The 12221-nt window shown below is 46.9% G+C and overlaps 1 protein-coding gene across 4 annotated transcripts in view; it reads right to left on the bottom strand.

Annotated features, from left to right (window-relative positions):
* The window catches only part of LOC147665747 (2-Hydroxyacid oxidase 2-like), a 198796-nt gene that overhangs the window by 32966 nt on the left and 153609 nt on the right, over nt 1-12221 (bottom strand). For all 4 annotated transcript variants that reach the window (XM_086949548.1, XM_086949551.1, XM_086949549.1 and 1 more), the window contains 2 exons: nt 10928-11079; nt 10107-10390 (listed from right to left, as the gene is read on the bottom strand). In XM_086949548.1, coding sequence (XP_086805674.1) covers nt 10107-10390; nt 10928-11079 — 436 coding nt within the window. The remainder of the gene's footprint in view (nt 1-10106; nt 10391-10927; nt 11080-12221) is intronic.

Genomic DNA, 12221 nt, shown 5'->3' with positions numbered 1-12221 from the left:
CCTTGTTCCTCCTGCTCCTTTAACCCCATAGTGAGGAAATGTCACACAGAGGATCCTAAAGCAGAGGTACCGGGAAATTATCTAATGAGATCATAGGTCTTAGAATGGAATGTACAGGGCTCTGGCAGACAATGCCAGTCACTGCCACTTGGAGGGAATGACCCTTACTTCACCTCACCTGCATTCTGTTGCTTCTGAACTCGGCATAAATTTCACTCACAGACCCTGGGGTGGGAACAACTTTCGCAACACCTCACCTGCATTACACTGGTGTTGAACTCGTCACCACACACTACTCACCCAGAGCAGAGGGGTATCAGAAGGGTCGACAGAAAAAAACATTATGCACAGAATCTACTACAAAATATATCGGCCAGGATACATACTACCAAACCAATAGGACTAACAAAACAATCTTAAAGTATGCATAGGCAGTCGCAGCCGGCATTACGGGTGGGTGGGGGGGGGGTGAAAATAGGGTAGTCGCGCCGCGGAGGGGAGGGGGAGAGGGAGGGGATTATGGGAAAAATAAAAATAAAACAAAAGTAAAACTTACCGCCCGCTTTTAGTGAAGTCCCGAGACTCCCGCCTCCCGCCGTCGCTGCGTTTGAATTCCTCTGGGCTTGTCATGAGGAAGGTGGCAGCAAGGCGGCAGGCAGCCTCCCTCCCCTCCACCACAGTGTTTTTGATTGGTGCAGCCGCTGCCCCACCCGCGTATGCTGCAGCATACAGAGAGAACAGGGAGAATGGGCGGTGTTACTCGAGGGCAGGGGGGAGTGGCTTGCCCACTGTTGTTAATATTGACTGTTTGGGCGGCCTTAGGCTGCCCAAACAGTCAGTATTAACAACAGTGGGCAAGCCACTCCCCCCCTGCCCTCGAGAAACACTGCCCACTCTCAACCAGGAACTTCTGCTTTCTCGCTGTGAGAGAAGGCAGAAAGAAATGGTAGTTATTACGATAATAACTACCATTTGTTTCTGCCTACTCGAACGGCAAGAAAGCCGGGGGGGGCGGTGCCCAAACGCCCCCATAGAGGAGCCGCCATTGCCTGCTTATACTCCTTGATCTTTCCTCTGCGTTTGATACGGTCAAACATGACAACACGAGAGACCTTTTGGAGAAAAGGATGGGGTTATCTGGTCCTGTCTTAAGTTGGTTTTCCTCCCTCCTCCATAATAGATCTCAACAATGCAGAGTCTGACATTAAACCGGTGTCGACTGGAGTACCTCAAGGATCCACACTCCCACCCACGCTATTCAACTTGTTTTTTGAACTGTCTGCTCACCAACATTTTTACAGATCAAACATGTAGCACCACATGTATGCAGATGACACACAATTATACTTGAAAATTTCCTTACATGAAGATATTAAAACTCTTAACTTCACCCTACTGTAACCCTGACAATGGTTAACCCGCAATCAGCTCATGCTAAACTCACTCAAGACAAAATTTCTCTTGATCATTCGACCCCTACAATCTCTCAACTCCCACAGATGAACGGCTCAGCTTATAGCCCTCAACTGCGCCCCACATGTTGTTGATTCCACTAGATTGTTCGGCATTTCATTAGACGAATACCTGAATATGCAGATCACATCAGTGCAACTACCAGAGGAGCCAATTTCCATTTGAGCACTCGAAGAAGATTCAAACCCTTCTTACCCCTAGATGACTTTCAGTCATCGCCCGCCCAGACTACGGGCCAGGCTGCCTCCATTAAGGGCATTCTAAACTCCGCTGCGAGGCTCATCATCGGATCCAGCAAACGCGACCACATCACACCTGACCTGAAACATCTCAAACGGCTCCAGTTGCAAGCAAGGATTCCATTTACGATAGCCTGCATGGCTCATAAGACTCTTCATCACAACACTCCCATCTACCTGGATAAAAAGCTTAAACTATTGGGGGGAAGCCGCTCCCTAAGAAGCTCTCTCTATTGGGGAAGCCACAGAAGTTTAACAAAAAGAAAACTCAGAACCGCTCCTTTTTTGGATCTTTCCCCCAGAACATGGAATGCAATTCCTGCTGAAACTAGATATAATCCTTCGACTACCTTCTTCAAAAACAATTTTAAAAACTCTTGCTGGAAAGATACCTTCAGCATTAGTTACTAATTAGGTCCATCAGTTCCTGATCTCCCCAAGTCGGACTACCCCTCCATATTCATTTTTGTTTCCTATGTTTTCTTAGCCGTTTGTGCTTATTGTATATATTTTGTTTCGGGCCGATTCCTTTATGTTGTCGTTTTTTGGGGTTTTCTTTTTTGCTTTCTCCGATACTACTTATTTGCACAACAGATTGCATACTGTATTCTATTTGTGTATTGCCTGTTTTTTTCTGTGTTTTAACTTGTTTTGCTATTTTACAGCGCTCTGATACCTGAACGAGTCTTGTTTGTACTATACAAAACTCCTTAAATAAATAAAGTAAATAAGGATGAATCAAAAGTGACACTCAAGGTCCTAATCTTTGTTGCGGAAGAGATCATACCTAATTCTCTGGCAGCAACCCCCCCAGCAAAGATGCATCAGCAGCTGAAACCAAGGTTTCCATCTTACGTGGTTTAAGAGGTCAGCGGTTCAATCCAAAAGCTAATTTTTTTTCAGACAAACCAACAACTTTTGAAACTTGGACATCATCACTTAGACCTAGAATCAGCGGCGTATCATCACCATGTACATCAGAAACCACAGATAATGGTCTTTGATTACCGATGGCCGAGGGACCATGGAACTATTGAAGAAGAAGAGCAGAGAGTGCTGAGCCGGGAGACTTCACAGGGGTCATTCTTGGAATCCTCTCTGCACAGACTCAATTAGACACATTGAACTATATTGATCCTGGACTGGATACATCCAAGAATACCTCCTTGCAACCTAAGCGTCTGATCAAACCTCTTGCAAACAAGTCAGTTTTATCAAGTGTGTGCAAGGAATGGCTCATTGTGTCACTAGGTGTAATAGGATTTCAGCCACCGAGTGGCCCTATGGCAAAGCTCGGCCACGTACGTCTGGGTGTTTTAGATGACTATTTTTGTCTCCCTTAGCAGTGAATCCCACATTGGCAGTCAGAAAAGATAGAATTATTTTCCAGATAGTCCCTGAGGTGTCTCAATTGACCCTTGTCAAAAATAGGAAAGTGTAAATTGTCCTACAGTTGTCTGGAAGTTCAGGCTCTAATGAGGCTTTCTTTATTAATGGGTTAAAAACTGCATTTGTACAGCATTATTAAACTCACTGCAAACATCTGGTTTAATTATTTTCTTAATAACCATACTTTACAACTGGCCAAGTACCCGTATTACTCAGAGACTTCTTCCATGAATTTTTGTGTCCAAGAATAGTTCGCTGTCTCACCTTAGCTTTTTATCCTGCATACCCCATCACCATCCTCGTTAATTGGTTTTCATGGCCCCGTTTAGTTACTTACAGAGATGACCCCCAGATCTTCTTTCATACCGTCAACCGGCCGGGAACGATGCATCCTTGGACATCTATCCTCAGGAGATCGAGAAATGGAGGGAAGACATTGGCTGAAAGTCAATCCAGATTTAATAGGTGGGAGCCATGCCCGGTGGCACTCAGTTCTGTGGCCGAAGGATTAGGGACTACGGCCAAGCCTGTCAACGGGGGTGAAAATGTACAACCGAAGTGTCACCAGCAGTAACAACCCGCACCTTCGACCGTAAATTATCCATCTTCTGACGGCAGACGGCTGCCATCAAATAGACTTGGGTTTGATAGATTTAGATACGTTATACTTGGGAATACAATTTTATTTCTTGCATGACTTTCAGTTGTATAAAAACGGACAGCTTGCCAAGCGTCATCTTCACATGGTAACATCGAGCCCCTACTTGCTGCTCTACTCTTGCGTCCTATTCAACAAAGAGACATTTTGTAGGACTTTTGGTTGCAACTTAGCTGGAGTATATTCAGTGCCAGTACGAAGAAGTAGTATAAACTTTCTTAATTCTCTGCTGAAAGATAAGTCTCCACTTTCAAGTTCAGATGCCCCCAACTCAGCTCTCAGAGTTAGTTTTCACATTTACATCAATTTTTGGTTGGAAGAAAATGAAGAGACACTTAGAAAACTCCAAAGAACCTCACCTGTGTTTGCCTCTCCTACAAATGAACTGGTTAACGCATGGTAGGTTTTAGATAAGTCTTCTGTGGAACTCCAGACACTACGGTCGGCGTAGTGTCTGTGTTTGGCTGCCTTTCTACAACTTCAAGAGAGCCTTCTACACACTGATCTATGAATTGAGTTTGATCTGTTGATCAATTTTGATGTATGATTCCAGTTTGATCGATCAATCAAGTGTCATTTCTGTCGCTTCCTTTCCAATTGGCGCCAGTATGTTTCAAAAGACGCAAGGTCTGAAGAAATCCATGGTTCAGGCTTCTTTTTTGCCCCAAGGGTTTTTGATTCTTATTGGAGGCAACAATTGTTTCATAATTGGCAATTTTGAATTTAAATGATCTAACATTACTGAAGGTGGAGATCCTGTGTCAACAGTGGTAGAAGTGGACGGGGACGGAAGGGCACGGCGTGCCCCTACTTCTAAAAAATATTTTAGTCCGTTCCCCTACTTCTTTCTGTCAAAATATCGTCCCGGGACGGCAAACGAAAACTTTTCCTTTCAGATTCCAGGGGCTGCTCGCACTTCTCTGTTGAGCTCCAGAGGCTGCAGCAGCCCCTCCCTGAGCTCCACAGACGGAGGGCGGGCCCTGAAGCAGCCCCCCCTGAGCTCCACAGACGGAGGGCGGCCCATTGTCATTCCGATTGCGGTCGATTATCTCCTTTCGAATGACAATGCTCCTGGGAGATGCCTTTCTAGGAAGCCCTTGGGCCAGCGGGGAGTGTGGTTAAAGGGTGGCAGAGATATCTTTAGTGCACGGAGAGTTTACACATCAGTGGAGACTTTACACATCATTGGGCGTTTACAGTGAAATGGCAAAGTCCGCTTTTCCGCCATTAGCAGAGCCCTGGGGGTTTCCTTGTAAAATGAAACTACTCTGGTACAATACCCAAAGTTACCTGTTCAAGAACAGCTGGCTCCGAGAATGCTGCCGCCCTGACGAGGCACATTTGCGATGAATGCATTGAGTCACGGATCTGCTGACTGCCAACAAAATAACTGAGTCAAACATGAGTAAACAAGGTGGTACTTCCAGGAGCCTATGGGCAGCTCAGTAGGGCTGCGCGCTATTCTCTGGTCTATGGGCAGCTCAGTAGGGCTGCGCGCTATTCTCTGGTCTATGGGCAGCTCAGTAGGGCTGCGCGCTATTCTCTGGTCTATGGGCAGCTCAGTAGGGCTGCGCGCTATTCTCTGGTCTATGGGCAGCTCAGTAGGGCTGCGCGCTATTCTCTGGTCTTCGTGCAATTATATCAGACACACAGTATGCAGGCCCGAAATCCTAATCTTGCAAAGAATCCCCAGATATAACATCCTCGCTACAGTGAGGCAAAATAAATATTGTGAATGGGAACAGACAGCTTTTAGGCTGCACAGCACTTGGGAACATGTGCTTCAGATGCGGGACAGGAGAGGTGACAGGAAAGGAGAGGTGATGGGACAGGAGAAGTGATGGGGCAGGGGAGTGAAGGGGCAGGAGCGGTGATGGGGCAGTGGAAGTGAAGGGGCAGGAGCGGTGATGGGGCAGTGGAAGTTAAGGGGCAGGAGCGGTGATAAGGAATGGGCAGGAGCGGTAACCGGCAAGAGCAGTGAACTGATAGGGGCAGTGAACGGATAAGAGCAGTGAACAGGGCAGGAGAAGTGATGGGACAGGAGAAGTGATGTGGCTGTAGCGGTGATCGGGCAGGAGTGCTGACCAGACAGGAGCAGTGAATGGGCAGGAGCTGTGACGGGGCAGGAAAAGTGACGGGCCAGGAGAGGTGACTGGGCAGGAGAGGTGACTGGGCAGGAAAGGTGACGCAGGAACGGTGACTGGGCAGGAAAGGTGACCGGGCAGGAGAAGTGACAGAACAGGAGAGATGACAGGGCAGAAGAGGATCTCTCTCCAGCAGGTACATTGATCACCAACGTTCACTACTCCTGCCCCGTTCACTGCTCCTGCCCCGTTCACTGCTCCTGCCCCGTTCACTGCTCCTGCCCTGTTCACCGCTCCTGCCCGGTTACCCCTCCTGCTCATGCCTAATCACCGCTCCTGCCCCGTCACCCCTCCTGCCCAGTCACCCCTCCTGCCCCGTCACCCCTCCTGCCCCGTCACCCCTCCTGCCCCGTCACCCCTCCTGCCCCGTCACCCCTCCTGCCCCGTCACCTCTCCTGCCCATCAACTCTCCTGCCCATCACATCACCTACCTGTCATGTCACCTGCCTGTCACTTCTTGTGCCCGGTCACCTCTCCTGTCCTGTTGCCTCTCCTTCCAAGTCACCTCTCCTGCCCTGTCGCCTCTCCTGCCCATCACTTCTCCTGCCCCGTTCACCGCTCCTGCCCCGTTCACCGCTCCTGCCCCGTTCACCGCTCCTGCCCCGTTCACCGCTCCTGCCCCGTTTACCGCTCCTGCCCCATTCACCGCTCTATCTCATGCCCCCTCACCTCTCCTGCCCCATCACCACTCCTGCCCGTCACCTCCCCTGTCCCATCACCTCCCCTGTCCCATCACCTCCCCTGTCCCATCACCTCCCCTGTCCCATCATGGGAGCATGTTTTGTCTAGTGGCTGTTTTACTCATCTAAGGTAGCACAATGGGGTAATATGCCTGCTGCAAAGAACATGTACCATGCATATCAAAGAGCAATATGTTATGTGCATAGTTCTGTGGGTAATGCTTTGTGTTCACTTCCCGAATGAAAGGACTCTTAAATACAAAGGGCCTGGCAGTTCGGGCTGGACTGTTCCCATTGGGCGCAGCATGAAGACTGATTTGCATATGGCTGGGTCCAAACTGGAATGGCATGGTGAGCAAAAAAACAATGGATTTAGGCCTAGATCTCTGTACTGAGGTGAATGTGTGACATTGTTCTGCATTCTGTCCATCAATTGTTCTTTTTGCATTTGTCACCCCGAGTGGGACAGGTATGCTCAGACATGAGTCCCGTGCTCTCCATACTATTGGAATCAAGCTATCCTGGCTGATGAGGGCTGAAAGCCCGAAACCGGTTTAGGATGCTTGTTTCTAGTCCAGGGAGGACCTGGCCTGGCAGTTCAGGCTGGACTGTTCCCATTGGGTGCCAGATCAAGATTGATTTGCATATGGCTGCCTCCAAACTGGAATGGCATGGTGAGCAAAATAACAACGGATTTAGGCCCAGATCTCTGCACTGGGGTGAATGTATGACATTTTTCTGCATTCTGTCCACCAGTTGTTCTTTTTGCTATATTATGAGTGAGCAGCTGGCTGGCTGACATGAAAATGAGGGAGCCTTTGTGGGTTTGAGTGAGTCTAGATTCTCCTGAAGAGTCCCTACAAGACAAAAAAGAATCATGGATTTCTGAACAATGAGAGTAAAAGCATTAAGGTAACATGTTGTTCCTGCTTACATTTCACCCGCTTTACATAAACCTGTATTCTCTATGAGGGTTTGCTTTTCCTGAATTAAACCTCAAATAAACATGTTTATCCATTGTTTTAATTAAATAACGTTATAAGCTGTAACTGGTCAGTGAAATGCTAAACGTGCAAAAAATTGGTATGTTTTGCTATTTCTAGCCACACCCCTGACTCCGCCCACTGATTCAATCTTCGGTTATTCCCGCCCCCCTGATTCTCCACCCACAGTTCCCCTACTTTTTCTTTCCCACTTCGACCACTGTGTGTCAATCATGATAGGGTATTTAGACAGAAAGAGGCAAAATCTCATATTTAGGGAAGGACTTACACAAACTTGTAATTAAAAAAGTTTGCTGTTTGCGATTTCCATGTGTCAATCACATGTTATCTTTTATTTTGATGAATTATGAGAAAAACAATTCTTTTCTTTTGCAGTGCGTTGGTAAGACTTGCTGAATGGACCTGGCTAAGAACACACTGCGGTGCAGTGGACAGAGAATCGAAAGGGAGGAGTCCACGCGAGAGCCACCACTTCAACGAAGAACGCTCTGTGCCACTGCCAGAGCAGCTCCAGAAGGCTGTGCAGCTTCAGCGTCAGACACCACTGCGCTGGTGGATCCAAGAGGATGGGTGAGCACATCGTCCCTAGGACTGGGTGAAAAATTCCACTTCGCCAGTTCAGTTTTGTCCACCCAGTGTTAACTTAGCACACAGAGTTCAAATAAAACTCTACCACGTGGCGGAGTTTTTCTTGCGTGCAACTCGTCAATGTTAAGTTGGTGAGTGTGAGCATGAATTTGTGTCCCCGGGCACGATTTTCAGGTACTGGAATGCCACCCGGTGAGATTCCTTGATGCGGGTGGTCACTGCAGTTCATGATCGTTCGCGTTGAGAAAGCAGCACTCGAGTAGAAAATCTACCCAAGCGGCAGAAAGTAGCAGCGCCCTCTGGAGCACCACGTGGTGCTATATGCACTGATTTTACAGTGTGGAACTAGCTCCTGCTGCTAGAAATCAGCGCAATGTGCCGAATTTCACCCGCTCATGGAACTCCACAGAATCTCGCAGAGTTTTTATATAACTCTGCAGAATTTCCACCAACCCCTATGTCCCCAGGAATCCTTGGCAGTCAAGACAGCAGGGAGAGCGAGGAGCAAGAACCACAGCTGCCAGCAGCACGGGCGGATGAGTTACAATCACCCAAAGCTTTGCTTTGTTTCCTATGGATGCCGTCCATGCGTACTCATAGGTATGGCACTGTTGGACAGCAGCTTGAGCAGACAAGGAATACACCAAGGAACAAGGGACGAAGCAGCAGCGAGGTCAACTGAGCTGCAATGTCCCGGGGCTTTACTGACAGAAGCAGGATTCTCGATGGGATGGATTCAGAAGCAAGGACCATGACCAGGAAGTCTAGACTTGTATGCCGATTACTGGGAAGTAATTGGGGCATCGCTTCTGAGGTGTGCTAAGTATTGTCCTTATAGGATGTGCTTCCCCTAGAAAAGTGCCGGTGGACCACAATTCAATACGTTTACAGAGTCCCACAAACTAACCTGCTGCATTAAGGTAATGGTTTGTATAGGTTCAGTGGCACGCATTACTATCTTTAGGACATGTCTGAAACGGGTATGAATCAAGGTGAAGTAGTGATTTGTTGATGGCCACATATAAAGAGTATTAATTTACAAATATAGGTTGAATTCCTATTGACAGAAACTTGTGACATGATGTCGGTGTCCAAGAATTGCAGATTATTGTTTCCAAAACTATCCCCAACATATTAGGGAGGAGGCAGCGTATACTGGTAAGACAAAGAGCAAAAAAAGCCTATGGTCCCGATTCACAAAGGTAAACAGACGAAAGCCTAACTTTACGAATTTTGGTATTCAAAAACGGCATTTACGAGTAGTAAAGTTAGACGTTTGTCTCAATTTTGGTCTCAGTTCTTAAGATCAAAACTTAAGTTTAACTGAGTCGAAAGTCTAACTTTACTACTCGTAAATGCCCTTTGTGAATACCGAAAGTCATTAATTTAGACTTTCTTTTCAGTTTAACTTTGTGAAATAAAGTAGCTTGCTACTTAGGTACGCTTTTGGTATGGAGGGGGATTCTGCAATTATTAGGAGAGCATGCGCTCTACAGCAAGGCAAGTGGGAGTATTTAGCATGGAAGAAGGTTGACGGAAGCCTTGAAGTGGAGCGGACCCTTGTATTTACTGCAGGCAAGTAAGGCTACGATATAACTTTTGAGGCCCTCTCAACTGAAAAAACAACCAAGCAAGCACAAGAAAGTGATACAATACTACACAACTAACAAGACGCTAGTTGAGGCAGCCTTCAGTGTAGTGGGTACCTTGTTTCTTGTGGATCCGACCACCCATGGAAACCACACAACATCGCCTCCGAAGTGGAGTATAACTGCTCCTTCTCTGACCCTACATCAGGCTACCCAGGATCGCCTCTACAATACTATCCCCATCACCCTCAAGTTTCACTCAAGGCCCTTCATTTTTAACAAGAAACCTTCAGAAGTGTCACTCACCCCCCTCTTTATCCCACCAGATATTTGCTTACAAACCTCAAAGACACCTTCGAAGTTCTTGACTTTGAGGTGGGCTGGGAGTCGGAAGTCGTTGCGGATGTCACTCCTCCTCTTCCCGGTGTACGGCACATCTACAGTCAGGACCAAGGCCTGGAATCCCAAGGCCTCCACCCGGCGCACCAGCTGCTCCGAGAGCTTCCTGTTCCGGTACACGTAGAGCTGGAACCAGCGGAAGCCCTTGGGAGCTGAGGTCACAATTTCCTCCACCGAGCAGGTCGAATAGGTGCTGGCGATGTAGCACAAGTTCATGGCTTCAGCAGCTGAGCATGGAAGAGGAAGGTGCAGATTACTGAGGACATAGCAGGATGGATATTGCATGATCTACAAGCAACTGGTCAATGATGGGGTCATAAATACAGGAGCAGAGCAGAGTAGTATCAAGGGATAGCTTCCATCAACCTACAAAAGGGGCTGTGCTGTGCAAAACGTGTGCTGCCCTGTAAGAGACAATACTTCTATACGCTTTGACCCAGAAATGATGTCACCCATTAGCCCTAACAGAGAAGTCATAATCAGAAACTGATGTCATTGTGCTCCCTGACAGAGAAATCCCATCTCTTATGGCCCCCTAGCCCAACATTGATGTCCAACACAGACCCAACCAGGTAGTAACAGTACTATAATAAATGCTTTAGTATGTGTACGGGTGTGTGAATGTGGAAGCAATTAAAATGTTACAGCGTTTATACATGCGTAGGCGAACGTCCATAGTATAAGATTAATGGAAGTGAACGGCTTTCGTCGCTCCCGCCCATTGCCAGAATTTGAGGCCCAGGCTCAGCGCTTGGAAGCCTTACCTCTTGCTGTGCTCATCTCCCCATCAGGCCAGGCCAGGCAGTGGAAGGCCGTTGGGGCAATCCCTATGGGGCAACTGATTTCTGTGCCCAGGACCGTGGTTGTTGTGTCGGTCACTGACACGTCACGCAGCATGCGCGGCCGCAAGCGGATCCTTTAAGGAAAGATACGTCAAGGGGTAATCAAACCATAGCGACTCTTCACTTCTCGGTTCTCATTACTAAACAGGAAATCTGAAAACACATTAATGATTGAAACGACACTCTGGACTGCTACTAACAGGCAGAATCTCTTCTATCCTATAACATTTCAGGTTCCTTACAATGTAAGGGCTTATGATAATTCCAAGGATTTACAGCCATCTCATGTCTCACAGGGAAAGAACTGTAAATATATCAAAGGTTCTCCATGAAATGTTAAAACTTTTGATGAATCATTTATATACAGCTAGTATCTCCACATATGCACGGTCTTCAGATATTTGTATAGAATATCCCTTTTGACAGGTTAACAAAAAGTTACTATCTGAAATTGTCTCTATTGAGTAGTCAGCCATGCAGTAACTTTACAGCAGAATTTACCAAACCCCATCTTTAAAAAAGAAAAGAAAATATACAGACTGAGAGCCGGAGGAAAAGGACTTTGACACTTTGAGCAGCCGGGCTACTCCAGAGTCCCACAGTGCAGGATATTTTCAAGTTTTCCACTTAAGGAAAAAGGATCTTACCCGGAACTCTAAAGCTGTTTTACTGGCTCCTCGGGGACACAGGTGTGTTTTTTATTCCCTTACTTAAGACACTTATGCATCAAGAAAAGCTTTTGCGAGTCCTTATTAACAATTATTAAGGAATCACAATTAAGGACTCTCAAAAGCCTATGCACGTAGGAATCGCTATAAAAATAGCGATTCCTAAACATTCCTTAATTGCGACTTGCAAATTGCCGGTCACAATTAGGGAATGGCTTTCCATTCATTCCTACGGGCCTAGAGGCCCACAGGAATGAATGGGAAATTGCATGCACAATTTCAGAGTACCAATAGGTACTCGCATATTGCACATGCAATTTCAAGGGTGCAGAGGTGGCAAAATGACACCTGTTGCACCCCTGAAATTGTGATGTGCACCCATGTTGCGCACACACATGCCCCAAGGACATGTGTGTGTGTAACCTGATACCTTGAAAAATTCACATTAATGCATTTTTCAAGGCTTTTGCAAAATACAGTCCATAGTAATTTCTATGTAGTTTGCGGCCCCAAATAGCAAATTTGCTATTTCTAAGTGCTTTTTGCAT

Source organism: Lissotriton vulgaris, unplaced genomic scaffold, assembly GCF_964263255.1.
Source record: "Lissotriton vulgaris unplaced genomic scaffold, aLisVul1.2 SCAFFOLD_2093, whole genome shotgun sequence".
Lineage (NCBI taxonomy): Eukaryota > Metazoa > Chordata > Amphibia > Caudata > Salamandridae > Lissotriton > Lissotriton vulgaris.
Note: the sequence above shows the minus strand (reverse complement) of the source record. Positions and strands in the feature narration are given on the sequence as shown.